The sequence below is a fragment of the Cyprinus carpio genome, chromosome B1, assembly GCF_018340385.1.
Source record: "Cyprinus carpio isolate SPL01 chromosome B1, ASM1834038v1, whole genome shotgun sequence".
Lineage (NCBI taxonomy): Eukaryota > Metazoa > Chordata > Actinopteri > Cypriniformes > Cyprinidae > Cyprinus > Cyprinus carpio.
Window position 1 is genome coordinate 33,195,748 of NC_056597.1, and position 27,813 is coordinate 33,223,560.

At 38.4% G+C, this 27,813-nt stretch overlaps 2 protein-coding genes and 1 long non-coding RNA gene across 3 annotated transcripts in view; all 3 read right to left on the minus strand.

Moving 5' to 3' along the window:
* Positions 1 to 1,317, minus strand: part of LOC109080644 (integrin alpha-L-like) — a 27,465-nt gene extending 26,148 nt beyond the window's left edge. Inside the window, 6 exon segments of the mRNA XM_042716053.1 lie at positions 141 to 283; positions 435 to 565; positions 771 to 885; positions 956 to 1,014; positions 1,142 to 1,238; positions 1,306 to 1,317. Coding sequence (XP_042571987.1) covers positions 141 to 283; positions 435 to 565; positions 771 to 885; positions 956 to 1,014; positions 1,142 to 1,238; positions 1,306 to 1,317 — 557 coding nt within the window.
* A 29-nt stretch (positions 1,318 to 1,346) lies between these two features.
* Positions 1,347 to 13,989, minus strand: LOC109082661. Its single transcript, XR_006153804.1, has 2 exons — positions 13,942 to 13,989; positions 1,347 to 1,458 (listed from the first exon to the last, which is right to left on the minus strand). It is a non-coding gene; the product is annotated as an uncharacterized LOC109082661 (long non-coding RNA).
* Positions 13,990 to 17,295: 3,306 nt separating this feature from the next.
* LOC109082665 (integrin alpha-M-like) lies at positions 17,296 to 27,312 on the minus strand. Its single transcript, XM_042716054.1, has 10 exons — positions 26,726 to 27,312; positions 21,543 to 21,623; positions 21,032 to 21,110; positions 20,764 to 20,868; positions 20,652 to 20,684; positions 20,030 to 20,143; positions 19,774 to 19,875; positions 19,352 to 19,372; positions 19,124 to 19,235; positions 17,296 to 17,363 (listed from the first exon to the last, which is right to left on the minus strand). Exons 1-10 carry the CDS (start codon positions 26,779 to 26,781, stop codon positions 17,296 to 17,298), a joined length of 771 nt encoding a protein of 256 aa, XP_042571988.1. The 5' UTR covers positions 26,782 to 27,312.
* Between the last annotated feature and the right edge of the window lie 501 nt (positions 27,313 to 27,813).

A 27,813-nucleotide genomic window follows, 5' to 3' on the forward strand; every position in this document is an offset into this window, starting at 1 on the left:
AACAAAAGTCAACTTCAGCAACAGTGTTTAGCAGTCCAGAAAAACTACAGCATGAACCATGATTAATTTTCATCTTAAGACTCAAGACTATTGAAGTGTAATTCAGTGAATGCTCATAATCATATGAAGGTTTCACTCACAGAACGTAGTAGATTCCTTTGTGTGTGCTTGTGAGAGATTTCATGTGTCTCTCTTTCATGAGTTTCTCTTCAGCGGAGCCGCTCTGATAATCGTTGAAGTCAAACACAGTTCGTACATCTGTTGAAAACTGTACAGCAGCAAACTAACAACAAACAACAACATTATCATCATTAGACCGCACGTTCACACCTCAATACACATATTTATAATATGGACATTCACATGCTGATTCTGCTGGTTAGTGATCAGATTTGTGGTGATGTTCCACATTATTAGCTGATGGATTGTTTTACCTTTATTGATGAGTTTGAATGTTTTTTCATAACATCTTTAATTAAGTTTTTGTTCATTTCAAACTCGACTCCTTTCATACTGCTGGATCCATCAAAGAGAAACACCAGATTGACTTCTCTCTTGCTGCATTCTGCAGAAACACCACAACATACACAAACTCTGCTGTTACTTCAAATATAACAAATATAACATAATATCATGTCTTTAATCTTTAATTGAGCTGTTGATAAATGCACCTCCAAATGAAATGAAATAAAGCAACACATGGTGTACAGTGTTAGAGTCTGAGATGGTTAAACTGCATGAAGTCTTGGTTTGTGTGAGACTCATCAGACCTTGGTAAGCAGCGGTGAAGTTGGAGACGGCCTGTAAGCTGCTGTTGAACTGGTAGCAAACGCCGTTCAGATACGAGTTTCCATCACACTCATGAGGAAAATACGGACTGCAGCTCTGAGAAACACACACACACATCATTAACATCTCATGAAGGAGGTTTGACTGTCAGAGACTCTGAACTTACAGTGAGAGCAGCAGAAGACACAGCAGCAGACATGCCGAAGAAGCGGACGCTCTCTGAACCTGTTAAAGCCCAGCAGAGAGAGAGAGAGAGTCATCAGGATGAGAGAGAGAGAGAGAGGTCATCAGCTCAGTATAAAGCAGTGAAAGTCCACAGCAGTCACTGATAGATGTCTGTTGATGCTGATACCTGGCCGCTGCAGCTGTTGGCAGGACTGCAGATCTGCTGTGCAGCTGTACATTTCCCCTGTTGAGTTTCCTTCTAATGGAGAGCTCCAACAATGATCCTGAGAAACACACCCGCACAACCAATCAGACACTCAAGACCGTCAGGAAAACACCTAGCAACCACACAGAAACACCCATAGCAACCAGTGTGTGTCTGACTCACTGCTTTCCTGTTTCCAAACTCGGTCTGATAAACGCTGTAACCAAAGAAATCTTCTGGCGTGCCGTTAAATCTCAGTGGATGTTCAGTGTCGATGTTGAAGGCCTCTGAAAGAGACGCTGGAGAAGCGAGAGAGAGACTGTTGAGACATCCGGAGACGCTTGGATTTTAACTAATCGTGAGGCTAAGTAAGAATGTCAAAATGTTTTAAGTTATTTATGTAGAGCTGAATAAAAAAGTAGGCTATGCGTTTCTAGCCAATCGTAATTTAAAGATTAATATTTTTCTTAGAAGCTGTAAATATATTTTATAGATTTTTGTGTCTGTGTTCATCTTGTGTCCTTTGTCATTTGAGCCTTGTTGTCCATTTTTGTAACTGAAGACCTGGAGCAATATAATATTCATTCAATTTTAGCTAATTGTTAAGTGAGAACATAGCCGTTTCTAGCCAATTTGACACCCTAGGCAAAATCCCTATCATTTGTATTACAGTATTTGTAAAGATAAACATTTTTGCACAATTTATTAGCTGTAATATCTTTGTATTGCCACTAGATATGTAGCGTGGAATGATGGCACTTGCCCAGAACCCAACCCAGATAGCAACATATTGTCGGCCCAGATCTGGCCCACATCTGGCACATGTGGAATGATGATCTGGCCCACATGTAGCGTGGAATGATGGCACTTGGGCGGACCGCTCCTGTTCGCCAGATCTGGGCCACAAGCAGGCCATAACAATGCCACATGTCAGCCAAGAGCTAAGAAATAAACCACACTGGATCTTATCTGAGCCACAAAATATTCATATGTTATTTATAGAGTCCTCTCAGCTTGTCTAAGCTTGTTTACAAGCAAAATCACTGAAGGAAAGAAGAGGACAGAAAAAAAGAAATGAACAGAAACAACAACTGACTGCCACAGCCTTGGATGAATTCAGCTGAAGATAAAATACATTAAATCTCTGAAGAGCTCAGCAGAGGTGGATTAAACAGCTCCACAAACAGCAGCATTTCCAGCTTCACTTATTACTAACCAGACAAACTATATTTATGTTAGAGGTCTACAGAAGTTCTTACTGAGAATTAACAGGGTTTAAATCTAATGTTTGTTTCATTTGAAGTAACCATAATGGTGATTCGTGTTTCCATTAGCTGGGTTCTTAACTCTTATTACAGCTAATTAATTTTTATTTATTGGTTTGCTGTAATGGTGTATTTATCAAATATATATTTGCAGTAACAAAGACAAAATTATTTCAGCTGATGATAGTGAACTCTTGACATTCATTAATGTTATTTGACTTTAAAAAAATAGATTTGCCAAAAAAAAATTCACCATAAAAAAAACACTACAGCATAATAACAACAAAAAAAAAAAAATAGTTCAAAACTGAAAAAAAAAAAAAAAAAAGTTTAAACACGCTAACACACAAAGTCATCATAAATCAACACATGAACCTCAACAATGGTGACAACATAAAGTGTAATGTTGCAATGCATGCTGGGTACCACAGTACAAAACTCCCAGCATGCATCACAGCATTAATAAATTATGCAGCTGAATTATCCTATTATTTACTGTAATTCTAACTTTGTTTTATACATTTATTTAATATTTTTGGCTGTTTTTGTTGTTGGGTCTATTAGTAGCTTTTTGTGATGTCCAGAATTGATCCGATTAGTTGAATATTTTGTCACCATTGTTGAGATTCATATGCTGATTGCTGATATCTGTGTGTGTCAGTGCTGTTGAATTTTCTGTATACTTTTAAACTGACATTTTAAACTCAAAAAATTGCTGTAACACAGGATTTGTAATGCAAAAGCATTACATTTCAGTTTCAGGATTCAAAAGACTTCAGATAATCATGCTGTTACATGGTAATTGTGTAACCATCAACAACAAAACTATCACATACTGCAAATGTGTCAAACACACTTGCACAGCAGCCAAAGAAGAAAACAAAAGATTAATAATAAGAGTTAAGAGCCCAGCTAATGGAAACACGAATCACCATTATGGTGACTTCAAATGAAACAAATATTAAATTTAAACCCGTTAATTCTCAATAAGAACTTCTGTAGACCTCTTACAGAAAGTCAGTCTGGTTAGTAATATATGTGAAAGCTGGTTGATGCTGTTTGTGGGGTTGTTAAAAAAAAATTATCCTCCTCTGCTGAGATCTTCAGAGATTTAATGTCTTTTATCTTCAGTTGATTTCATTTATTTCATCAGTTGTTGTGTTTCTGTTCATCTCTTTTTTTCTGTCCTCTTCTTTCCTTCAGTGATTTTTGCTTGTAAACAAGCTTAGACAAGCTGAGAGGACTCTATAAATAACATAGTTTGTGGCTCAGATAAGATCCAGTGTGGGTTTTTTCTTTGCTCTTGCCTGACATGTGGCATTGCTATGGCCTGCTTGTGGCCCAGATCTGGCAAACAGGAGCGGTCCGCCCAAGTACCATCATTCCACGCTACATGTGGGCCAGATCATCATTCCACATGTGCCAGATGTGGGCCAGATCTGGGCAGACAATATGTTGCTATCTGGGAAGACACTGCACATAATTTAGACATAAATAACACAAATTAATTTTATTACAATTGGATTTGGATACGTTTAGATATTATCAATGGCTGCTTTTTGTCTTTGTCTGTTTTTTGTTCAATTGTTTTGTTTTTGCTGCTTGAAACATTTATTTAAAGTGTCAGTTGTTTAATCAATGTAGCTACTTAATCCTTTGCTACTCATTAAGTTGTGAACATCCCCTTTAAATAATGTGACACTCTGCCCTCTGTGCATGACGCTGCTTCCATTAAGTCCTGTTAGAAGTGAATTAATTCATTCATTATTTCGACACCTCCGTAAGGATGCATTAAACTCAACAAAGCAGTTTAATAAAGGATGTATTGATCTTGTGAATGACCTAATTTTACTATACCAATATTTTTTTAATTGGCTGTTAAAGTTTAAATGGGAACATTTTATTACATGACACGCTGATCCTTTAACAATGCAAAATGCAATCCAATGCAAAAACGCACCACCCGTCTTGGGCTGCAGGGTGATAACTTGCTGTACAACAAACAAGCAGCAATTGACAGAGAGACTTTGGTTACGCTCTGATCATCGTAACACAATGATGTTGGGGGATGCAGTGGGGTGGCAATCATATTTCTGGGTGACCGTGTCACTCTTTATCACAACCCTGATAATAATGTAGTGCCAGTATGAGCGTTCATCGGCACCCCTTCAACTAGTGGTGCTTTCGGAGACCGCCTAGCTCGCCTACGCCTAGAAACGGCACTGAGTGAGAATATTATGAATATTATTACTGAAAATAAATAAAATGCGTAAGTTTGTCACGTCAATCGTAAGTGAACGTGTGCAATATTTACAGAATACAATATGTAAGCTGTCAAAAATGAATGATTAATGAATTTTTAATGATTATATCCTCCTCCATTGTAACTTAAGATCCTGAGCAAGATAAGTTGTTTGTTGTGAGTTTGATAAAATGTTTTAAGTTGTAATGCTTATGGCAATCAAAAAATTAATGTTAAAATGTGTAAATCTTCTATACATATTTTTTATTCTTAATTTTCTTTCATGTCATACTCCAATTCGTGTTAAAACACTAGACATTGTTGTTCTGTGCATTTCTAGCAGGCTTTGTGTGAAATATTTATTTTGTCCATCAAAAGTGTACTATCATTTTAATTGTACATCAGCAGCGCAGCAAAAATAGACCTGTGAATGCACTCATTGATTAACATGCACACTGGGGGGGAAAAATGCACTGCTCACGCTTGCAGTGTAAAACCAGTGTTAGAAACACACTTGACACTAGCAAGACTTAGCAATGAATGACAGTGTGAACCGGGCTTATATAGGATGAGCTAAAGAGGCTAATGAGTGACACCTGCAGACAATCAGTGATGATGAAACAGGGCAGAGGATCATGGGGGATGTAGTCTTGGGTGGAATGGCAAAAGTGTGGGGTGACAGCAGCACACTCCAGAGGAAAGAAAAAATCAAAAGTGAGATCTCTTTAACATCTCAGATATTCCTCCTAGACAGAAATGAAGTTACTTTTCATCAAATAGAGACTTTTATTTGAGTCTCCTGCTTCTCACACTTGTCTCCTGAGACAAAACATCTATCACTCTCACAATGTTCACCTTTAAAGCTTTAGAAGAGATCTCATCATCATCATCACACACTGCGCTCAGATTTTTCTCCTACACTTTTCTCTCACATTTGTCTCCTCTTTATTTCAGAGGTGATCTCAACAACTTTACAAAGTGTGCAACAAGTCAAATGTCTCAATATGAGCTCAAACATTTCTATCATATAATATGTGTTAATAATCAAATTAGTCAAGGTTTGAATCATAAGACATTTAATGTGACTTTAAGAATTCTGTGAGTCAGTTTTGATAAAGTCATCAGGTACATTACTGTTTCCAACAACAAATGATGTGCGCTACAGTATAACCTGCACAGCTCTATTCTCATACTGTGTGTCAACTATTAAGAGTAACGTTAACCTTATTTCTGCATAAATTCACTCTTAATATAGCCTTAAACTCTGAATTTATGGATTATTTTTACGTTATTTAGTAGCTGTCAAGTACTTGACTTGGTGCACACTTTGTAAAGTTGTTGTGACCTCTTCTAAAGGAGACAAATGTGAGAGAAAAGTGTAGGAGAAAAGTCTGAGCACAGTGTGTGATGATGATGATGATGATGAGCTCTCTTCTAAAGCTTAAAAGGAGAACATTGTGAGAGTGTTAGATGTTTTGTCTCAGGAGACAAGTGTGAGAAGCAGGAGACTCAAACAAAAGTCTCCACTGTAAAACATGATTCACTTTATTTACTCAATAAAATTGTTTACAATTTTATATCCAATATTATTAATTAAATTTAACACATAAGAATTAATTAGAAATAATCAAATTAGATGCTTACAAGCAACCATTCAAAATAAGTAGAAGAACATGGAAAAATTAAGTAAAATTTACACAAAAATATTGATTTCATTGAAAACAAACAAACAAACAAAAACACTATGCTAAAGAATACTATGTTATACATGCCAGGCCAGTAGTTGGCAATCATGAAACACCCTGTGAAAACATTATATGCATGCACCTGACGTCAACTTTTTTACAAATTCACATTTTTGTTGGCTTACATAAATATGATACAGGCATCATGTTCAGAAGTTTGTGTCTTCAGTCCCCCCAAAACAGAGTTATTAAAGACACCTAAAGTTCACAAACAGAATCACTGAAGGAGAAAAAGGGTAAATTTATAGGGTTACCATTATAGTGGTCAGTGTTTGCTTTAGTTGGGCTCTTGACCCTTGACATTTTAACATTGCATTTTGTATGGCTGTTGTAACTGAATTATAACAGCTAGACATGCTAAGAGTAAAACTATTCAGGTTGTGTTGGTTATGATTTTACATAATCATTGTTTGGCTTGAGTGTTATAAGTAGAGCCTGTTCTCTGAGTTAAATTAACATTCAATATAGCAGCCCCTGTAATTCAACAATAGAAGAGCCAAAATTTTCTGTAAAAAAAATTGTACAAGAATTCTGTTTAAGAAAAAAAATTGTACTGGGGAAGGGAAACCTTGTTTTAGGCACACAGTGACATCAAGAACCAGCGTATGAATCTCAAGAATGGTGGCATATTTAGATTAACAGATGAACTGTAAGCATCACAAAACAAGCTACTAAAATTGCGTAAAAAGAAAAGAAAATATTAAGAATAAATCTAAGACAATTAATCTCATAATTTATTCATGCCGCAATGCATGAAGGGAGCCATATGTTCAGTTTGATTGGTGGCACCCAGAATGCAGTGCAACATGCTTTTTGATGGTCACCATTGTTCAGGTTCTAAGCTTGATTCTTGATGTCTGTGTGCCTAAACGAAAGAAATTTTCTTTTTTTTTAAAAAATGTTTTGATCAGAAATACTTCTAAGAATCTCTCTGATTATGCTGAAAATACCAGACCTTATACTGCACAGCTGAAGGACACCTGTTGTTGATAAGACACAACCAACTCAGAAATCCAGATCAAATGATGTCAAAACAAACAACACCACCTGATCTTGTTCTTTATTGGCTTGTCTAACTACTGTATCACAATTACAGCAACCAAAAAAATTGTTTAAAAGTTTAAGGGTCAAGAGCACAACTAAAGCAAACACTGACCACCGTAATGGTAACTAAAATGTAGATTATTCTCCTTCAGTGATTCTGTTTGTTAACATCAGGTGTCTTCAATAACTCTGTTTTGGGGGCTTGAAAACATAAGCTTTTGAACACGATGCCTGTATCATCTTCATGTAAGCAACAAAAACATGAATTTGTGAATTACATTTTTGCGCTGTGTTTCTTGATCGCCAACTACTGGCCTGGTATGCATAACATAGTATTCATTAGCATAGTGTTTTGTTTTTCTTTCTCAAAGAATTATTATTATTATTATCATTTAAAACTTTACTTATTTTTTTGTACTATTTGACTCATTTTGAATGGTTAATTTCTAAGCATCTCATTTGATTCTAATTAATTATTATGTGTTAAATTTAATTAATTATATTGCTTGTAATCTGTTGCCACAATTTTATTAAGTAAATATAGTGTATTATTTTTAACAGTGTACACCAACTACGCACACATTTCCTATCACACTGTAAAACCTGACAAGTCACAGTAACTCAACCCGTTTGAGTAAACAGATTGTCTTTACTTAAACCATGTAAGTTTTAAAACTTTGCAATTATGTTATCAAGTGATTAATTAAGTGCTGATTGAGCTTTAGTGATGAAACAGTGCTGTTAACAAACAGCATCACCAGCTCCACTTATTAATAACCAGACTGACTTTATTTTCTGTCAGACGTCTACAGAAGATCTTATTGAGAATTAACTAAGGTTTAGATGTTGATTTATTGTTTCATTTGAAGTAACCATGTTAGAGATCAGTGTTGTGCTTTAGTTGGGCTCTTGACCCTTGATTTCTGTCTTATAACTCAAAAATTTTTTGGATGTTGTAACCATGTGTTTTTGAAACATGTTTGTTATAACTCAAAAAAAAACCCAGAAAAAAAATATGATCAGGTATTGATTGTTATACAGCATATTGGTGATGATAATCATCAGTTATGGAGCTGTTCAGAGTTCAAAAATCTTAATAAATAGGTGTGTTATAGTTAGTTCAGTTGATTACAATGAAAGCCATTCAAAAAGTCAGTGTTTTTTTTTCATAACCAGTTAATATAAAGGACTTTCCAAACAGTTTGGTTCTTCTATGGTGTCAATTAGTCACACACAGACATCAATAATCAGAATATGAACCTCAACAATGGTTACGAAAAAAAAAAAAAAAAAAACATGCTGCAATGCTGGTGTATGCTGGGTACTATTGTAGTACTCATCCATGGCTCCCAGCATGCTCTGCTGCATTGTTTTTGTATTTTTTTTTTATTTTTTTTATGGTCACCATTGTTGAGGTTCATATGCTGATTATTGATGTCTGTGTGTGATTATGTAACACCACAGAAAACCTAAACTGTTTTGAAAATTCTTTATATTAACTGATTAACACAGAACCACTGTCTCTTAGAATCACTTTTATTGTAATCAATCCAACTAATTACACAACACGTATTTCATCAGAGATTAGATTCCAAACAGTAAAATAATCAATGATTATCATCACCAGTATACAGTATAAAAACCAACATCTAGATACAGGTTAGATAAAACAAAATGCTAACCTGAATGCACTGTAAGTTGCTTTGGATAAAAGCAGCTTCGTAAGTGAGAGTGTGTGTATAACACCTGATGATATTTTCTCTGGGCTTTTGAGTTACAACAAATGGTTACAACAGCAAGAGAAAAAACTAAGACAGAAAAACAAGGGTCAAGAGCCCAACTAAAGCAAACACTGATCTCTAACATGGTTACTTTAAATGAAAACATAAATCAACATCTAAACCTTAGTTAATTCTCAATCAGATCTTCTGTAGACGTCTGACAGAAATAAAGTCAGTCTGGTTATTAATAAGTGGAGCTGGTGATGCTGTTTGTGGGGTTGTTTAATCAGATCTTGAGAGATTTAATGTATTTTATTTCAGTTTATTTTATCTAAGGCTGTGTCTGAAGTCAGTTGTAGTTCTTGTGTTTCTCTTTTCTTCAGTAATTCTGTTTGTTAACAGCAGCCGTTCATCACTAATTCACAATTATCACTCAATTAATCACTTAATTATTTAATTGCAATGTATATCTTCTTTCAGTGAACTCAACTGAATTAAGTTCAGAGTACTCACAAATTATTAGTTTTAAAACTTAAATGGTTTAAGGCAATCGGTTTCCTCAAACGGTTTGAGTTAGCATAACTTGTCAGGTTTTAGTGAGGCTGTGTCTGAAGTCAGTTGTAGTTCCTTTCTCTCTTTTCTTCAGTAATTCTGTTTGTTAACAGCAGGTGTTCATCACTAATGCTCAATTATCACTCAATTAATCACTTAATTACTTAATTGCAATGTATATCTTCTTTCAGTGAACTCAACTGAATTAAGTTCAGAGTACTCACAACTATTAAGTTTTAAAACTTAAATGGTTTAAGGCAATCGGTTTTCCTCAAACGGTTTGAGTAAACCCAACTTGTCATGTTTTTAAGGATATTTGTTTACACAAAAGGGTTTGAGTAACGTTACTTGTCGGGTTTTACAGTGTGTTAGTTTTAAAACTTAAAAGGTTTAAGGCAATCGGTTTCCTCAAACGGTTTGAGTAAACCCAACTTGTCAGGTTTTTAAGGATATCTGTTTACTCAAACGGTTTGAGTTAAGTTACTTGTCGGATTTTACAGTGTGTTAGTTTGTTTTTCGTGTCCACTGAGTTGAAGAGCTGGTCTAACAGCAGACAGTACTGCAGGGATCGTGGAGCTGATCTGGTCATTATCAACACTGAAGAGAAGCAGGTGAGTTTGTGTGAGTGTCTGTTCATGAATGAGAGTAATCACACTTATTCCTGTTTTTCTTCACACAGAGGTTCATATCTTCATTAGTCAGTGAGAGAGTGTGGATTGGTTTGTCTGAAACAGAGAACCAGTGTATCATGGGTGGATAATTCAACACTGAAACAAGGGCTAGAGCTGAAAATCACTGTGTGTTCTTTTGTTTTAGTCTTTTTGATTCTCATTATAAAATCACAACCTTCAGAAGAAAGCAAAAAAGAAAACTCTTCCACAAAAAAACAACCACAATTAAAGACATTTTATTGTAAATTCTACAAAGAAAACTTTCTCTTTTCTATTTTTCACTTCTGCTCCAGCTTCTGTACTACTTTAGTTTACTCTTGAAACATGATATTATACTGAGTATTGTTGATTCATAAATTGTGCTCCTTAAAAACTGAACCTCTGATGCATGTTGTTCAGGTTTTGGCTTGAAGGTGAGCCAAACAACGCTAACAATGAGGACTGTATTGAACTGAATTATAATAGAGAGAAGACGGGATGGTCACCGCTGAACAGCTGGAATGATCAAAAATGCTCTGAGAAGAAAAAGGGGATTTGTGAGAAATAGAGTTCATCTCGTCTTGTGGTTTTGCTTTTATTATCTAATATAATAATTCTTTATTGTAAATGTATGGGTTCTGATTGAGGTCCCTGCCTTATAAAATAACAATCAGCTGATCTCAAATTTGTTAGAAGGAAAATGTCAAAATGTCATTATTGTCTTATCCAGTGATCTGGGACACAAAACCTCTGATGTGTTCATGTTTTGCTCCATCACAAGCAGCTCTATATTAATATGATCTTATTCTAGCTGTGATCATGAGTCTTATTTGTTGATCTGAAGTGTTTGAGGAGACAATCACAGTAAACTACAGAAGTCTAAAGTGTCGATTTCTAGTCTAGATTACTCTGATTCACCCTCTTATTCTGATGTTGAGTGTCTGTGAAACTGCTTTTGAGTTGAATTGCTTTCTGCTTGAATAAAATGTTCAATTACTATCATTACCAGAGGTGGAGAGTCCAGGGGTCAGAAAGTAAAAGTCCTGCCATATGTTTATTCCACCAATGAACTCAGCAGCTGATTTCACTAGAGGAGGAATCAAGTCATTCCTTCCAAGTCACAAACGAGTCTCAAGCTAAATCCCAAGTCCTCAAAGAGTTAAAGTTAATGAAATAATTAAGTGACTAATTAAATGAAGATTGTGCATTAGTGATGAACACCTGCTGTTAACAATCAACATCACTGAAGAAAAGAGAAACATAAGAACTACAACTGACTTTAAGCACAGCCTTGGATGAAATCAATTGAAAGAAAAAGAAAAAAAAAAAACTTGCCACCATAATTGTGGTCAGTATTTGCTTCAGTTGGACTCTTGAGCCTTTTAAACAGTTTTGATAAATTTGCTTCTAAGCAAATGCATTACTGTTTCATAGCAAGCGTTTGTGCAATGCTGAAGCAATCTTGAGCTAGAAGGTAACTTATGCTTTTGATGATTGTATGATCTTGATTTGAATTTCTTTATTCTTCTTTAAAAAAAGAGTGATATCTCATTATACATTGCCACCATAATACTTCAATATTAAGAGAAAAAAAAACCCTGTTTAGGATTAGGTATTTAGCTATGAACATTTATCATATGATCCTCAACAGTGGTGACAAATAATTATTCATACTGCAGTGCATTATGGGAGTTTTTCATGTATTGCAACATGAAGCATTTTGTTGATTTTCACCATTGTAGAGATTCATATGCTAGTTCTTGATATCTGTGTGTGTCTAAAAAGCACTGGAGTTCAAATTTCTGTATGTGTTACACAGATTTAAAATGTATTCTCTATAAATATTATAACAGTACTTCTTTTGCATGCTGTAGTTTCACTGGGATGATTATTCAAAATCTAAACTTATGAAAAAAAACAAACACTTTTGAATATAATCACACCAGCTCATTGTGACTACACGTTTAATTCATATCACTGATCTCTCTTCGCTCTTCTCTCTTCCCTACAACACCACATATAGAACTACAGAGAAAGATCTAGCACAACAAGTCAAGGGTCAAGAGCACAACTAAATCAAAACATGATCTCCATGATGGTGGTATCATTTTAACCAATAAAACATTAACATCTGATCCTTTGTAATTTACAATAACAGCAGGTGTTCATCACTAATGCAAAATCATCATTTAATTAGTCACTTAATTATCTCATTAACTTTAACTCTTTGAGGACCTGGGATTTGACTTGAAACTCGTTTGTGACTTGGAAGGAATGACTTGATTGCTCCCCTGGTGAAATCAGCTGCTGAGTTCATGGGTGGAATAAACATATGGCAGGACTTTTACTTTCTGACCCCTGGACTATCCACCTCTGTCAACAAGGTGCTGAAAGCATTCTATAGAAATGTTGGCCCATATTGATAGGATAGCATCTTGCAGTTGATGGAGATTTGTGGGATGCACATCCAGGGCACGACGCTCCCGTTCCACCACATCCCAAGGATGCTCTATTGGGTTGAGATCTGGTGACTGTGGGGGCCATTCATTTAGTACAGTGAATCATTGTCATGTTCAAAAAACCAATTTGAAATGATTCGAGCTTTGTGACATGGTGCATTATCCTGCTGGAAGTAGCCTTCAGAGGACGGGTACATGGTGGTCATAAAGGGATGGACAATCCGCCTCAAGGTTGTGCGTGTTGTGGCTTCACAAATGCTTTGCTGCATACCTCGGTTGTAACGAGTGGTTATTTCAGTCAAAGTTGCTCTCTTATTAGCTTGAATCAGTCAGCCCATTCTCCTCTGACCTCTAGAATCAACAAGGCATTTTCGCCCACAGGACTGCCGCATACTGGATGTTTTTCCCTTTTCACACCATTCTTTGTAAACCCTAGAAATGGTTGTGCTTGAAAATCCCAGTAACTGAGCAGATACTCAAATACTCAGACTGGCCCGTCTGGCACCAACAACCATGCCACGCTCAAAATTGCTTAAATCACCTTTCTGACATTCAGTTTGGAGTTCAGGAGATTGTCTTCACAGTATCAGAGTTCCGTCAGTTAATATGAGAGCTAGAATCTCTCCCGGTGCAGAGAACAGCGTAATAACAGAAGTGCCGCATTACCCCGCACCAAAGACCGGGGGACTCACGCGAGTGTTTGTTTTTTTACACTGAGTTAACTGTCAGGAAAACAAACAAACGGCAGGCGTTACGGACACCGTTCCTCTCTCGAAGATGAAACGAGCTTGGCTCCAGAAACAACCAAACCATGCAGCTGTGAGTTATTGACAACAATAAACTCAGTATACCACACACCACACACACAAGCTGAGCTCCGGCTTCAACTTAATGTAAATGTAAGAAAAAACATTCTTCAAACACACCAACACAACAACACACACAAACACACACACAACACACACAAACACACATCTAAATGAACACAAATTGTTTTACATAAACTTCTCACTGACTCAAGACCAACACAACATACACAAGTACAGAAACTTACACACATACTTACTAATGGATGATTTGGATCTTATAACGAAACTCGCTCACCCCACATGAAGAGGAATCCAGATGTGCGTCTCCATTCTGCTGATGATGCTGGTCTGTATGTGATGAGAGATTGCTCAGATTCCTCAGAGCTTGAGCTACAGTGCCAGAAAACCCTCCGCTTCGGGTCTGTAGGGAAGTGTGTGTACTCCTTTTCTTTGTTTTCTTTTAAACTTAGAAAAGTCTTTTAAAGTAAACCTTTTCAACGCTTTTTTTTATTTTTATCTAAATTATTAAAACTAGCATGCAACAGCTGAAATTATTTAAACTCATTTATTATTTATGTCTGTATTATATGCTGAGTTATGAACTTGATGCAGTCACAAAGTCATTATAATTTTGCAAAATAAACTCCTTCAGGGTTTTACAAGATGCTACACAGCAAAAAATCCAGAGCGAAATTAACTCTGCTGGGAGTACATGTGAGACCAGACTCAAGAGTGTGAAAGTGTTAAAATAGGAGTGTTAAATTAACACTGAAGCAGAGTTAAAGTTAATGTAGTGATAATTAATTGATTAACTGAGTGATGATTGAACATTTTGACGAGAACGATGGTTAACAAGCAGAATCAACCAAAGCATGACACACCCTGTGAAAAGCATTTAGCATGCACATGACGTCAACCTTTTTACAACTTCACATTTTTTGTTGCTTACAAGATATGATACAGGAATCATGTTCAAACTTGTGTCTTATGGCCCCCAAATCAGAGTTGTTGAAGACACCTAACAGTTTCACAGACAGAATTCACTGAAGGAGAAAAGGGTAAATTATTGGTTACCATTATAGTGGTCAGTGTTTGCTTTAGTTGCGCTCTTGACCCTTGACTTTTTTAAAAATTGCATTTTGTATGGCTGTTGTAACTGAATTATAACAGCTAGACAAGCTAAGAATAAAGATTATCAGGTGGTGTTGGTTATGATTTTACATAATCATCATCATTTGACCTGAACATCTGAACTCATTTGCTAAAAACTAAAAAAATGTGTAAAAATAAAAGAAAATAGAAAGAATAAGTATAAATCAATTCAGCTCGTAATTTGTTCATGCTGCAAAGCATGATGGGAACCATAAGTGAGTTTTGATTGGTGGCACCCAGAATGCAGTGCAACATGCTTTTTGATGGTCACCATTGTTGAGGTCCTCAGGCTGATTCTTGATGCTGTGGTGCCTAAATGAAAGAGTTTCTTCTTGTTTCTTGTGTTAAAAAGATATTTTTGTTCAGAAGCGCTTCTAGGGAATCTCCCCCTGATTATGTGTGGAAAATACCAGACCTTATATTTGTACAAAAAACACAGGACACCTGTTAATCGGTAAGACACACCCCAAACCTCAGAAATCCAGGTCAAATGATGATGAATGATGATCAATAATCTTCATTCTTGTGCGCTTGGCTTGTCTAGCTGCTGTATCACAACTACAGCAACCAAAAAAAAGAAAAAAAACTATTTAGCAGTTTAAGGGTCAAGAGCCCAACTAAAGCAAACACTGACCATCGTAATGGTAACCAAAATATAGATTTTTCTCCTTCAGTGATTCTGTTTGTTAACATCAGGTGTCTTCAATAACTCTGTTTGGGGGCTTTGAAACATAAGCTTTTGAACACCATGCCGTATCATCTTCCATGTAAGCAACAAAAACATGAATTGATGAAAAAAGGCACGGTGGCATGCGTATTAGTGTTCTTGATCGCCAAACTATAGGTTAAAATGTGGTGGGGTGACACGTGCAACCCCACCTCTATCTGCAGGCTGCAGCCTCATGTTGTCTTGTCGTGTTTTTGTCCAACGAACCAAACCAATATTTTTTGTGTAAATTTTACTTAATTTTTTTTTTCCCATGTTATTTTAACTCATTTGATGGTTTGCTTGTTAAGCATCTCATTTGATTAATTCTAATGTGTTAAATTTAATGAATAATATTGCTTGTAATCTGTTGACAATTGTGAGAGAGAGAGAGAGAGAGAGAGAGAGAGAGAGAGAGAGAGAGAGAAAGAGCGAGAGAGCATTTCTGTGGATAATAAATGGTGGAAAACATAGAAATAGTTTGTCATGTTTAGTCCTATTGTTTGTTAAATTTATTTGCTCAATATTTTAAGGGGTTGTAGTTCTTGTGCTGGTGTAGGCAGCCCGTAGTAGCCTATAATATATATATTTCTCTTCATTGTTATTCCCCTGAATGTTTAAGCATAGGCACGTGCCTAGAATGCTTTATGCATCAGGTCCCAGACTAGAGTGTAGATACAATGCATAAAAATCTGGTATTTGGATACGTTTACATATTATTAATGACTACTTTTTTTTTGTCTTTAATCTATATTCTGTTTTTTTTTTTTGTCTTTTGTTGTTTCTTTTGCTTTGTTTGTTTTAATTGTTTGTGTGTTGGGGTTGTTTTGTTGTTGTTTGAAATGTTTGATTTAAAAGCAGTGTTCTTCAAATCGTGCCTGAAGGGCCAGTGCACTGCAGAGTTTAGCTCCAACCCTGATCAAACTCCCCTGCCTGATTTTTCTAAGAGTGCTTCTCAACCGAAGGCTGTGTGTGTCCTTCCTTGTTCAGTCCCTCAGAGTCTATGTAGGCTAGAGTTCCTCCTCAGCATTAAACGCTAGAATGAGACAGTCCTAGTAAGTGTGCATGGCTGTGTCCACATATTCCCTGTTCCCCCGCCCTCAAACGTCACGGCCACAAAAACACCAATAAAACTTTGTTTTGGAAAAAAAAAACTTTGTTATTACAAATCTTTATATTATTTTTCTTCTATTAATGCAGTACAATGAATCACAGTCCCCAATCTAGTCTCCCTGTGACTACACATATTGGCAATTTAGCGTTTAGTAAGTAAATTTTACACAAAAACAAAAGATAACATCTATCCTTTAATGTCCGAAACCATTAATTATTTTTGTCTTACATTTTCATAATAAATTCAGACAAGCTCAGTTTATTTTCAAGAAATGGAATGTGTACAAAGGATTGTGGGTGATTGAAGGTCATGGAGGATACATCCCATGCATCCCTAAAATTCAGCTGAATGAAGGACACGAAACAAAGGCTGCCTTCCAAGGATCCTTGTCTTTGAGAAGCACCCTAAAGATCCTGAAGACACTGATTAGCATGCTCAGGTGTGTTTGATTAGGGTTAGAGATAAACTCGAGAGTGGATCTCAAGAGCCAGATTTGAGGATCCCTGATTTAAAGTGTCTGTTTTTTTTGTTTTGTTTTTTTCATTATTATTTCAGTCAAACCTATAAAAACCTTTGTTACCACAAACTACTTAAAAAAAAAAAGCTTGATCAGTCACACAAAAGTAATCAGAATCCAGATATTTATTCCTTTGTTACTCTTTGACATGATCTTCCCTTTAAATGACACGATGCTCCTCTGGTGTGTGGTATGACGCTGCTCCCATTAACGCACTGTTCAACACTTCTGTAAAGAATCGGTTTAATAAAGAATTTTATATTGATCTGGTGAATTAGTGACTTTTAACTACAACCAATATTTTTTTTAGTTGGCTGTTAAAGTTTTTATATGGGAATATTACACAACACAGTGATCCTTTAACAATGCATTGGTGCAAAAACGCACACCTTTTGGACCAATTTTGCACCATAATTTCTCGACTTCCTCAAATACTGCCTTAACAAAATACTAATTTTGTGCACTTTTTACTGTACTAATACTTTAAATTGGCCTTTGAACTTTGGAAAGAAAAAGGGAAAAAAGCGGTACTTTACCAAAGTACTGACCCCATTTGAAAAAAAGGTGTTTTTGAGCACAACAAACGAAAACTTTGCATGCAACAATCCGGCAGCAAGTGACAGTGCTCTGAAACAGTGGCATACAGGCATCGTCAGATTGACAGCACTCCAGCACAATGATGTTGGGGGATGCAGTGGGGCGGCAATCATATTTCAGGGTGGCAGTGCCACTCTTTATCACAACCCTGATAATAATGTAGTGCCAGTATATGTGCTCATTGGCACTCCTCCAGCTGGTGGAGCTCTAGGTTACCGCCTAGCTCGCCTACGACTAGAAACAGGCCTGAATACATTGCAGCTCTGAAATCCACACCTCAACTTTAATGATAAAGGCACAGAGGAACAATGCTGTTTAAATCACTTCCAGAGTTTAATTCGTTTTTTTCTGCTTCCAGCTGATGAGTGATAAAAACCATTGACAGCCAATCAGCATCCGTCTGCACAAGCATTTAAAGGGACAGACAACAAAACTGCAGCACACTTACAATAAACACAATGTTATGTTCTATTGGAGTGGATGATAAAAGACCTTAATCATGTTAAGAGGCCATACTGAATTTAAGGAACTCTCATTCAAAAATTGCTTTATGGAGTTTTTGGTGTACTGAAAGTTTTTTTCTATAAATTTGTGGATTGTTTTTATATTCTCTAGTCGTCGATTAAATGTGTGTTGTTTGCTGATTTTGATTATTTTCTTGTGGCCATAGTGCCATTAAAACATCAACATACCAATAACTCAATATCTCATTCAGTTAACTGATTTATTTATACTGATTATTCATTTCTCTTCTTCAAATGACTAACAATATTCTGTGAAGGTTACTTACAGAACACTTTCTTTGAGATTAAAAAGATAGATCAAGAAGAAAAAAGATGCCATCTACCAAAAATCAATAAAAACAATAATAACTCAATACTTTTAATAGAAAAGGCCCCATATAATCTGAATAAAACTGAGTTATCATAAAATAAACTACAATTTAAGTCACTAGATCAAGACATAAACAAAGCTAAACATGCTGTATATATCACTGAACTAAACATACTGAACCTTAAATCATATCTTCATACAACTAGACCTTTAAAACACCATTCAACACCACCTATCCAAACAAACATCTTTACTTTTGCTGTGTGGAAATAAAGTGAGATTTTATTGGTCTGTGTTTGGAGGGTCAGGACTGGGGCTCGTTTCTCTCGCTCCGTTCTCTTTCTCTGTGCTGTCGTTCTCAGCGACTCCGTTTTTCCTTTAGCATTCACGTTCATGAGAGGAGAGTCTTCAGCCGCAGTTTACATTTTCATCCTCTTGAACAAACTCATCAGGGCGATTTCGTTTAAAAACCCAAAGGTGTCTTGATTGGTTCTTACCTTCAGCAGAAGGAACAATATGATAATGTGCAACTGTAAGGTGTCTTGATTGGTTCTTACCTTCAGCAGAAGGAACAATATGATAATGAGGAAGAAGAACCCGCCCACTGCACCAGTGCAGACAATCAGCATTAGACTGGGAGGAAACGACAAACTCCACCTTCACCTCAGTCTGAGAAAAAAATGATCACAACCACTGAGACTAGTAAGATTTTTATACTTTAAATACATAAACACACATAAAATACATAGAGTGTAAAAATAAAAGTATAGAAGTACAGTGGGTACCTGGGATCTGTGGGGATTGTACTGCAGAAAGAAAAAACAATATTTTCTTGTTAAAAATATGTGATAGAACAGTCTGCCTCTCTAATACTGTCAGACGAGCTCATGAGCTGCAGGTGTGTGCTGTGAGTTCAGACTCACACTGATAATCACACACAGTCTGTGCTGCAGCTGCTCTCGTCTGTAGAGGGCAGCACAAGCACAACATCAATCATAGCTTTTACCAGTGCTGAATGTTTTCATTATGTTCTAGTAGAAGCTTCATCAGTGTCTGATTCATTTTAAAGGCTCTGAAACTGTGAAATGGACTGCAGGTTATGTGAATGACCTCCAGGTATTGCACACCTGCTGATCTCAGACCTGTCTGGCGCTAGCGTGACATAAAACAGCAGCTAATCATTGGTTCATGTCTGATGTGGATTCACCTTCAGTTCGCTTGACGTCTGGTTGTAGAGCCTTGTGTTGTAGTTGAGCTCAGCGCTGATACTGAACACATTATCTTTCCTGAACTCGTAGAAGGAATATTTCTACAGCAGAAGAAACAGTTTGGGATCAACATAAGATTTAAACTTAATAACTCTTGAACACCCTGCTTTCGTCAGATGAATGACAGCATGTGTGTGTCTGTGGATGCATGTTTCACGTGTCTGTGATTGTGCAGTGCTGTAGTTCATCACTCACGCTCTCGTATTCTTTCACGTTCTGGAGTCTTGCGTCTGCTGTCAGGTTGAAGTGAACTGCTGAAGATTTCTTCAGATCAAACTGAGAACACTCAAACTTCCCGCAGTGACCATCCTGAAACAATAGAATCAAGTGGGCAGAAGTGGAGAATGAGATGTGTTTTAGACGTGTTTTTACTGTGACTGGATGTGATCTGATATTAAAGGGATCATTCCCCTAAAAAGTTTCTTTCTTCAGAAAATATCTTCACCTAAAGAAGATATTTTAAAGGGATAGTTCACCCAAAAATGAAAATTAGCCCATTATTTACTCACCCTCAATCCATCCTAGGCGTACAGTATATAACGTCCTTCTTTCAGACGAGTCCAGTCAGCGTTATATTAAAAAATTATCTTCATCTTCCAAGCTGTTTAATGGCAGTTAGGGCTAGGATGCCTTGAGGGTGAGTAATTCATGGGCTAATTTTCATTTTTGGGTGAACTAACCCTTTAAGAGATGTCTTGTTGTGTTTTAGTCAGTGGTTTGGAACAGCATGAGGATGAGATGAATTATGACAGAAAAATGAGTGTTAGGTGAACGATCGTTTTAATAGCAGTTGTAAAAGGGCTCTATGATCTTTTACCTGTGGATCTGACTTGCTGCACAGCACTGAGTTCTGGAGAGAAGAACAGAATATGTTTATTCAACAAACACACGATGATTTGATGGTATGAGCTGATGAAAGAGTGATGCACCTCATGCATGCTGAAGGTGTGAGGTGTTAAAATCACATGTGGAGTTTGACAGGGCAGGGTGAGCGTGACTGACACCGGCAGATCTTTACGACCACTATTCTCCACCTGCAAACACACACACATACAGATACACAGACACAGCAATATGATCCCTCTGAACCACCTCCTGTCACATCTGCACTCTAGTTCTCAGATAGATAACTGTAATGTAACGTGAAATAAATGCTGTATTTGAGGGAAACTGCAGATGTTTGTTTGACTCTCTGACCTTGTAGGTGATGTTGAGAGGTTTTGGACCTCTGTCCTCCAGAGAGAAGTTCATATACGTCACAGAGTCTTCAGCCACTCTGACAAACAGTAACATTTTGTTTGGTCATATTTTATACATATATATTGATCATACTGTAGCTATAACTGCTGATAAAACCAATACAGTGCTTTTTTTGTCATCAATAAAGCCTTTAAAATAGAAACTACAACATAGTTAGTTAGTTAGTTAGTTAGTTAGTTAGTTAGTTAGTTAATTAGTTAGTTAGTTAGTTAGTTAGTTAGTTAGTTAATTAGTTAGTTAGTTAGTTAGTTAGTTAGTTAGTTAGTAAAAGAATGAACATAGCTAGACATTCACACCAGGTGTGTCCATGAGGCTGTCTACACTGAATGCGTCAAACGCACCATTCGCGTCAGGTGTAGACTTGGTGTTAAGTTTTAGTTTTAGTCATTCAGAGGTGAAGAGCAGATCAAACTGAAACACAAGGACAGATGTTTTTGATGTGACTCACAGACTGATCGCCAGATCAACGGCGAACTGCACCGGGACGCTCCTCCTCACCTCCGTATCACTCATGTTTCCATTGTTATCACTGTGAACAAACATACAGAATTTACTCACAGATGAACATGAAATACAATAAATTAATTTTTCTTTACCTTCACAACATGGATCAGAAGCCCAGAATGCTGATTATTAGGGGTTCAAGCGTGAAGCACCAGAACGTCTCAGGTTACGAATGTAACCATGGTTCCCTGAGTAGGGAACGAGACACTGCGTCCTCTAGGGGTCGCTATGGGGAACACCTCGTCGTGACCCGTGTCTGAAGCATACAAATGAAAAAACACCAACGAGTTGGCTGGCGACAGCCTCTGACGTCGCTACCGGTGCGACTATAAAACAGGCACCGGGAGAACACGTCATTCACTTCTTCGTCTGAAGCTTGCGTCCGAAGCATGGCAGGCAGTGTCTCGTTCCCTACTCAGGGAACCATGGTTACATTCGTAACCTGAGACGTTCCCTTTCAAGGGAACTTCGAACTGCGTCCTCTAGGGGTCGCTATGGGGAAACAGTATACCCACGCCGCCATGCTGAGGGGAGTGCAGGCCAGAATCATGGTGAACACTGAGTACCAACTCTACCATTTCAATGGGAGTTGCCCCCGGGACGTTTAGACGGCTGTCTGTGACAATACCCCTTACGGCCAAAGGCCTAAGCTACATACCAAACTTAATTGTTAGGGCCTCAGCCCGGTGGTAGAGCTAAAGGCTTGGAATCAGGAAAGATTCCTTTAAAGTGATACGGCTAGGAACCTAGCATTTTTTATACTAAGTCTAGCCTGTCACGCAGGGGCTACAGCTTGCTTCCGCAAAAGCTTGCTGAAGGAGCTGTCTCAACAGATCTCCAGTAGCAACACCCTGTTTAGATAGGTATCCGAGGATACATGGGTGGAGTGGCGCCCAAGATGAACGGGGCTTTTATCAACTCAAGAAAGGGGCACGAAGCAACCGCGCGAAGCCCTCACCATATAGGATTTTATAAAGAACGCAGAGTACTAGCGTGCGAACTTACCACAGTGTGGATTTCAGAAAGTGTGCAAAGACTTCACGTGCACACTTACCATATCATGGATTTTCAAATACTGTTCTAAGGAAGGGCTCTCGTGGCACTCTGATAGAGCAGCTCATAGATGGAATGGTGCATCTCAAAAAAGTATGTTTGAGAGTCATCAACTCGATCTGTGGAAATAATGCTGGAGCGCTCTGGGAAAAACAGTGAACTCAGTCTCATATGAGAGGAGAACTCCTGAATACAGACTAGCACGCTCATAGGCGACCCTTCTTGGAAAAGGGGAGCGCTGCTAAACTACCACGAGAATCACCCGAACAGCCCCTCATGTTGAGGGAAGCGATGCTTGAAGTGTATAAACAAATACACACTGGCTGAATGGAGCCCAAGGAACCAAGGTCTAATCATCTCAAGAAAGGGAACGAGGCGGAGCGCGTAACCCTTACCATGCAGGATTTCAGAAAGTGCGCAGAGTCTTGCGTGCACACTTACCAATACGTGGATTTTTAGAAAGTGCGCAAAGTGTTCACGTGCACACTGACCACTATGTGTGGTTTTCAGAAAGTACACAGAGCTTAGCGTGTGTACCTAAAGGTTCCTAAGCATCGCAGAGGCGCTGAACCGCACGGGAGAGGCAAGCTCGAATTTTATAAACCTCTAGCGAGGGGAGCATCACCTGAGGCAGCATATACAAGAAGACTTCTGTAACTGCTACCCTTCACTTCCCGCTGGATGCGACAGCACCTAAGCGGCCAGGAGACCCCTCAGGGTGACCTGGCCGGACATCCATGAAATTCCCTGCAGTGCTGTGCCAGGCCTGATGATCAAGGAGGCTCCCGCAGAAACCTGTGATCTCAGCCGCCTAATACCGGAACATGAAGCCGGATGGCTGGTGCTGACGAGTGTTTTAGTAAACACTGTAACTGAGCACTGCAAAGGAAACTCACAGAGTTTATTAGTAGACACATAACCACCAGCAATTTACACATAAGTATATACAGAAAGGGTTATTTTTATACTCCCACACTCCTGCGCTGGAGCCCCGCTCAAGGGGCGCCTCCTTTTAGTCCGGACCATCAGTAAGGTGGTTGCTATGAACATAGAACCAGCCAAAGACATTATAGGTCCAGCATAGGAGACTGTTATGCGTTAGAGGTTTCCACCTAACCTCGATCAGGTGGGGAACTGGTGGTTACAGGGGAATTAGGAAGGGGAGGATAAAAGCAGAAGTTAAAAATCCCTAAATGGAAACGAGTAGATACCTCAGTATTACTCTGACTCAGACGAGAACGCTGCCTCGTCTGGATCACATCCCTTAGGTTCTGCTTACTCCCTTGTGACCCACAATTCCTCTTAACCCTGCCCGCAGGTGGGGGAGGAGCGTGAGTCGCGACACTAGCCTTCTGTGCCCGTCTTTGATCCTCAGATCGAGACAGGCCAGGACCCCTATGTTGTTCGGGCTCAGACCTGGACCTTCGTGGAACGAAGAATCTGAAAGCAGCGGAGTGCGCCTTCGTCTCCCCGAACTCTCTCGATCACCGTCTCAACGGAAATACCGAAAAGTTCAGAAGGCGAAACCTGAGCATCAAGAAGAAAAAAGCCTTTTCTTTCTTCCCGATGTCTGCCAGGTTCATCCACAGATGTCTCTCCGCCACCACCATGGCCGCCATAGTCCTGCGCTTGGCAGAGGCGGCCTGCTTGGTAGCTCGGAGAGAGGCCTGTGGTGCGGCGCAGCACGGCTACCTGATCAGGAAAAAGGCCTTCGCCTCTATCCAGGTCTCTCAGCAGATCAGTCTGATATGCTTGAAGCATTTATTTTGTAATAAAGCCACAGCCTGACCTGCTGCTGCGTATGCCTTGCCATTTAAGCAAGATGCATTGCTTGAAGGGGCTTAGATGGCAAGGAGGGAGATTAAGGGAGGATGTCTCCCCTGCAGAATGAAAGCTCTTTCTGCAGGGGGCATCCTCTCATAGCCGTTTTCGTGCATCGCCTCGATGTCGGCAAAACTCTTATGCCGAAACCGATGGATGCGAGAAGAAAATGGCCTCTTTCATTTCCTTTCGATCTCTGGAAGAAATGGAAGGCTCACCTGAGCTGGAGGGCTATGGTCGGAAAGATAACGCTCATCGAGGCGCGATCCATAAACTCCAACAGCTCTACATACGCAGGGCAGGAGAATTGAGAAGGCTCAGCCTCAGCTTCTTCACCATCCTCAAATATCTCCTGCTTTTCCTGGGTAAAAACCCCACCAGAGCACTAACCTCAGTATCAGAAAGTGTTAAAGATATAACATCATCCTCCCGAGGCTCTCTTTCGTCCGCCGCCATTTTGAGCGCAAAAGGGAAAGTCCCTCTTTAAACCATTCAGACAGATCCACCTGAAATTCTCACAAGCTCATTCTCCTCCGTGCCTCAGCAGCGGCAGGTGCTGAACTGCGGGAAGCAGATGGCTGCCTTTTTTTTTTTTTTTTTTTTTTTTTCGAAAGAGAGACGAACGAGAGCGGAGCTTTTTTCCTTGAAAAAATGCTCGCAATGCACGCAGATTGCCTCCTCAAAGACATCGCGTGCATGCTCTTTACCCAAACAAATCACGTAAAGATCGTGTGTGTCATCAGGTGTCAAATAACGCCGACACGGATGCATACATTGTCTAAACGCTTGCTAGTAGTCGCCATGATAGACAGAGAAAGAGAGCGCTCTTACCGGTTCTTTCAGATGCACGCTTCAAACAAAACAGTCAGTGAAGACGAAGAAGAGAATGACGTGTTTTCCCGGTGCCTGTTTTATAGTCGCACCGGTAGTGACGTCAGAGGCTGTCGCCGGCCAACTCGTTGGTGTTTTTTCATTTGTATGCTTCAGACACGGGTCACGACGAGGTGTTCCCCATAGTGACCCCTAGAGGACGCAGTTCGAAGTTCGCTTGAAAGGGAACCCTATTGTAATTGTAAGGATTATTATTATTATTCTGCTGTAAAACATTGTACAGACAAAACCGTAAGGCCTAGAGACTTGAAACTTGGCCAGATGGTAGGTCTCAATTTAAGGAGACTGGCAAAGTCTCACCCAGTTGGCTAATAGGGGGCACTACAGTGATTTAAATGCGAAAAAGCTCATAACACCTAGACCTAGACGTTTGTAACAGACTCAATGGTATCACTGGAATCCTTGGCTCAAGATTTACAAAATTTCATTTATGTCATTTAAAACAGACTTTTGCGCACTAGTCCTATGTTTTTCACTCGGTTGGAACCAAAACAGGGCAAAAAAGTTCTCTAGAGTCTTATTAGCAAAAGTTGTCAAAACCTAGTTGAAGTTCCATCATCAGTCCAGCACACAAAAACACTCAAAGTGGGTGAGGCCATTTTACTGAAATGGCTATATGGAATGATGTACCTTCACCAAACTTGAAAATGGCAGTTACTGTACACCCATTAGCCTGAATGACTTAAAATTTGGCATGCAGTGTCTTTGTCCAAAGTGCCAGCCATGTCTATGAGGGTATTGGTGTATCTCAAAAAACATTGCTACCAAACAAGGTTGTTTTTCACCAGTATTAATACAAAAAGTTTCAAAACAAGAAGTAATCAAAAGCTTTTTAATAGACCTAACCATTCTCAAATAACGCACAAAATAAATATAAAACTAGCACTCCAAATATTACATAAAGATAAATCTCCTCAATGCTTTATCGTATTCAGACCAAACTTGACATTTGTAATGACAATCATGTCCTGAGGTTACCTGCACAATTTCAGCGCAGTGCCACCTAGTGGTCAGGAGATATGAAAAATGCCAAAATGGACCTAAGGCTGTTTCTCTAGAATTCACTGGCATATTGGCACTAAACCATGTGTGTGGCATCGTCACCCCTAGTTAACCATACCACATTAATCTGGGAGTAGCGCTACCTATTGGTCAAAAGTGATAAATCATTAAAGAATGCTTCTAGCTATTTTATTTATTATTTTTTATTATTTATTATTTATCATTTTTCTTAAAATGTCTATCATTGCTCAAAGGTCTTAAAATGCTTGAACCCTGGTAATTGCTGCTTGCAGTAATATTTGTTATTGTCTTTGCTCAAATGAAAACAAATGAATCAGTCGCCCCTTGAGCTTTATTCACCTGTTGGCAGTGATCATAATCTCCATCCTGTTAGACGAGTCATTATCCCATTTCATCACACGGAAAGTTCCCAGAAACTGAGTCTAGAAAACAATAGAGGAATAATTGAATAATTGAACAGAATTCTAAATTCTAAATGAAGAACCTGACTTTGTGTCTGTCACATGCAAACACTCAAATACTGTCTGTGTTTTATTGTCACTATGTGAAGAATAGAATGATTCTCCGCTTTAAGTCATGTGAATAGCCTGTTTATCAACTAGAGTTATAAATAAAAGTAGGTGTGATACCTTGATAAAATATGAAAGTAACTAAAAAATGAAGGAACAATATTTGTCTGTCTGTCTGTTTGCGTGTCTGTAAAGACCCTTTCACAATTGTTCCCGGATCGTTAGATTTTGGTTCATTCACACTGCCAGTGATTTCCCGGAATCTGTGTGTGTGTTCACACACAACCCGTAAAGGTCCCGTAATGACACGTGACATCAGGATGTGACATGTAATGTATGAGTTGAAAATGCTAGGCTATATTGTAACATAAACCGTAGAAAGGCCAATCTAATCTTCCTCTGCTCTTTCTGTTGTGATCCAGCACTTGGTGGATTTTTTTTTTTTTTTTGAGACTTGAGTTTAGTTGGTGAATGTACTAAAGCGATTATTTCCATTCAATAATTAAATCACTAGTAAATCATGAATCGGTTAGTCGTGACTCGCGCGCTCTCAGCGCCTCCGCCATATGGTTTGGATCAGAGTAATCAATGCGAGAGAGAGAATGGAGTGGACTGTGGACGCGCACAGCTGGAGCAGAGAAGCAAAACTACTGTTCAGGGTTTCAACTGCAGGTCAGTTTCATCTGTAAACATGCTATTGTATCTTTGTCTACTTTTAATCAGCACAATCCCAACCATACCTCAAAAAAGGACATCATTATTATCTAATGTAATGTTTCAGTAGTAATTTAGCAGACAAATAAACATATTTTATAATAGTCCGTCCGTCCGTTTATCTGTGTGTCTCTGTCTGTCTGTGTGTGTGTGTGTGTGAGAGAGAGAGAGAGAGAGAGAGAGAGAGAGAGAGAGAGAGAGTCC

Excerpts from the sequence above, each read along its gene's own strand:
- LOC109082665 (XM_042716054.1), bottom strand. The coding sequence starts at position 26,781 with ATGAAATGGGATAATGACTCGTCTAACAGGATGGAGATTATGATCACT. Across the intron at positions 20,685-20,763 it reads ACACCTTCAGCATGCATGAG|AACTCAGTGCTGTGCAGCAA; the intron begins GTGCATCACTCT and ends TCTTCTCTCCAG. Across the intron at positions 17,364-19,123 it reads TATTGTTCCTTCTGCTGAAG|AAGTGTTGAACAGTGCGTTA; the intron begins GTAAGAACCAAT and ends GATTCTTTACAG.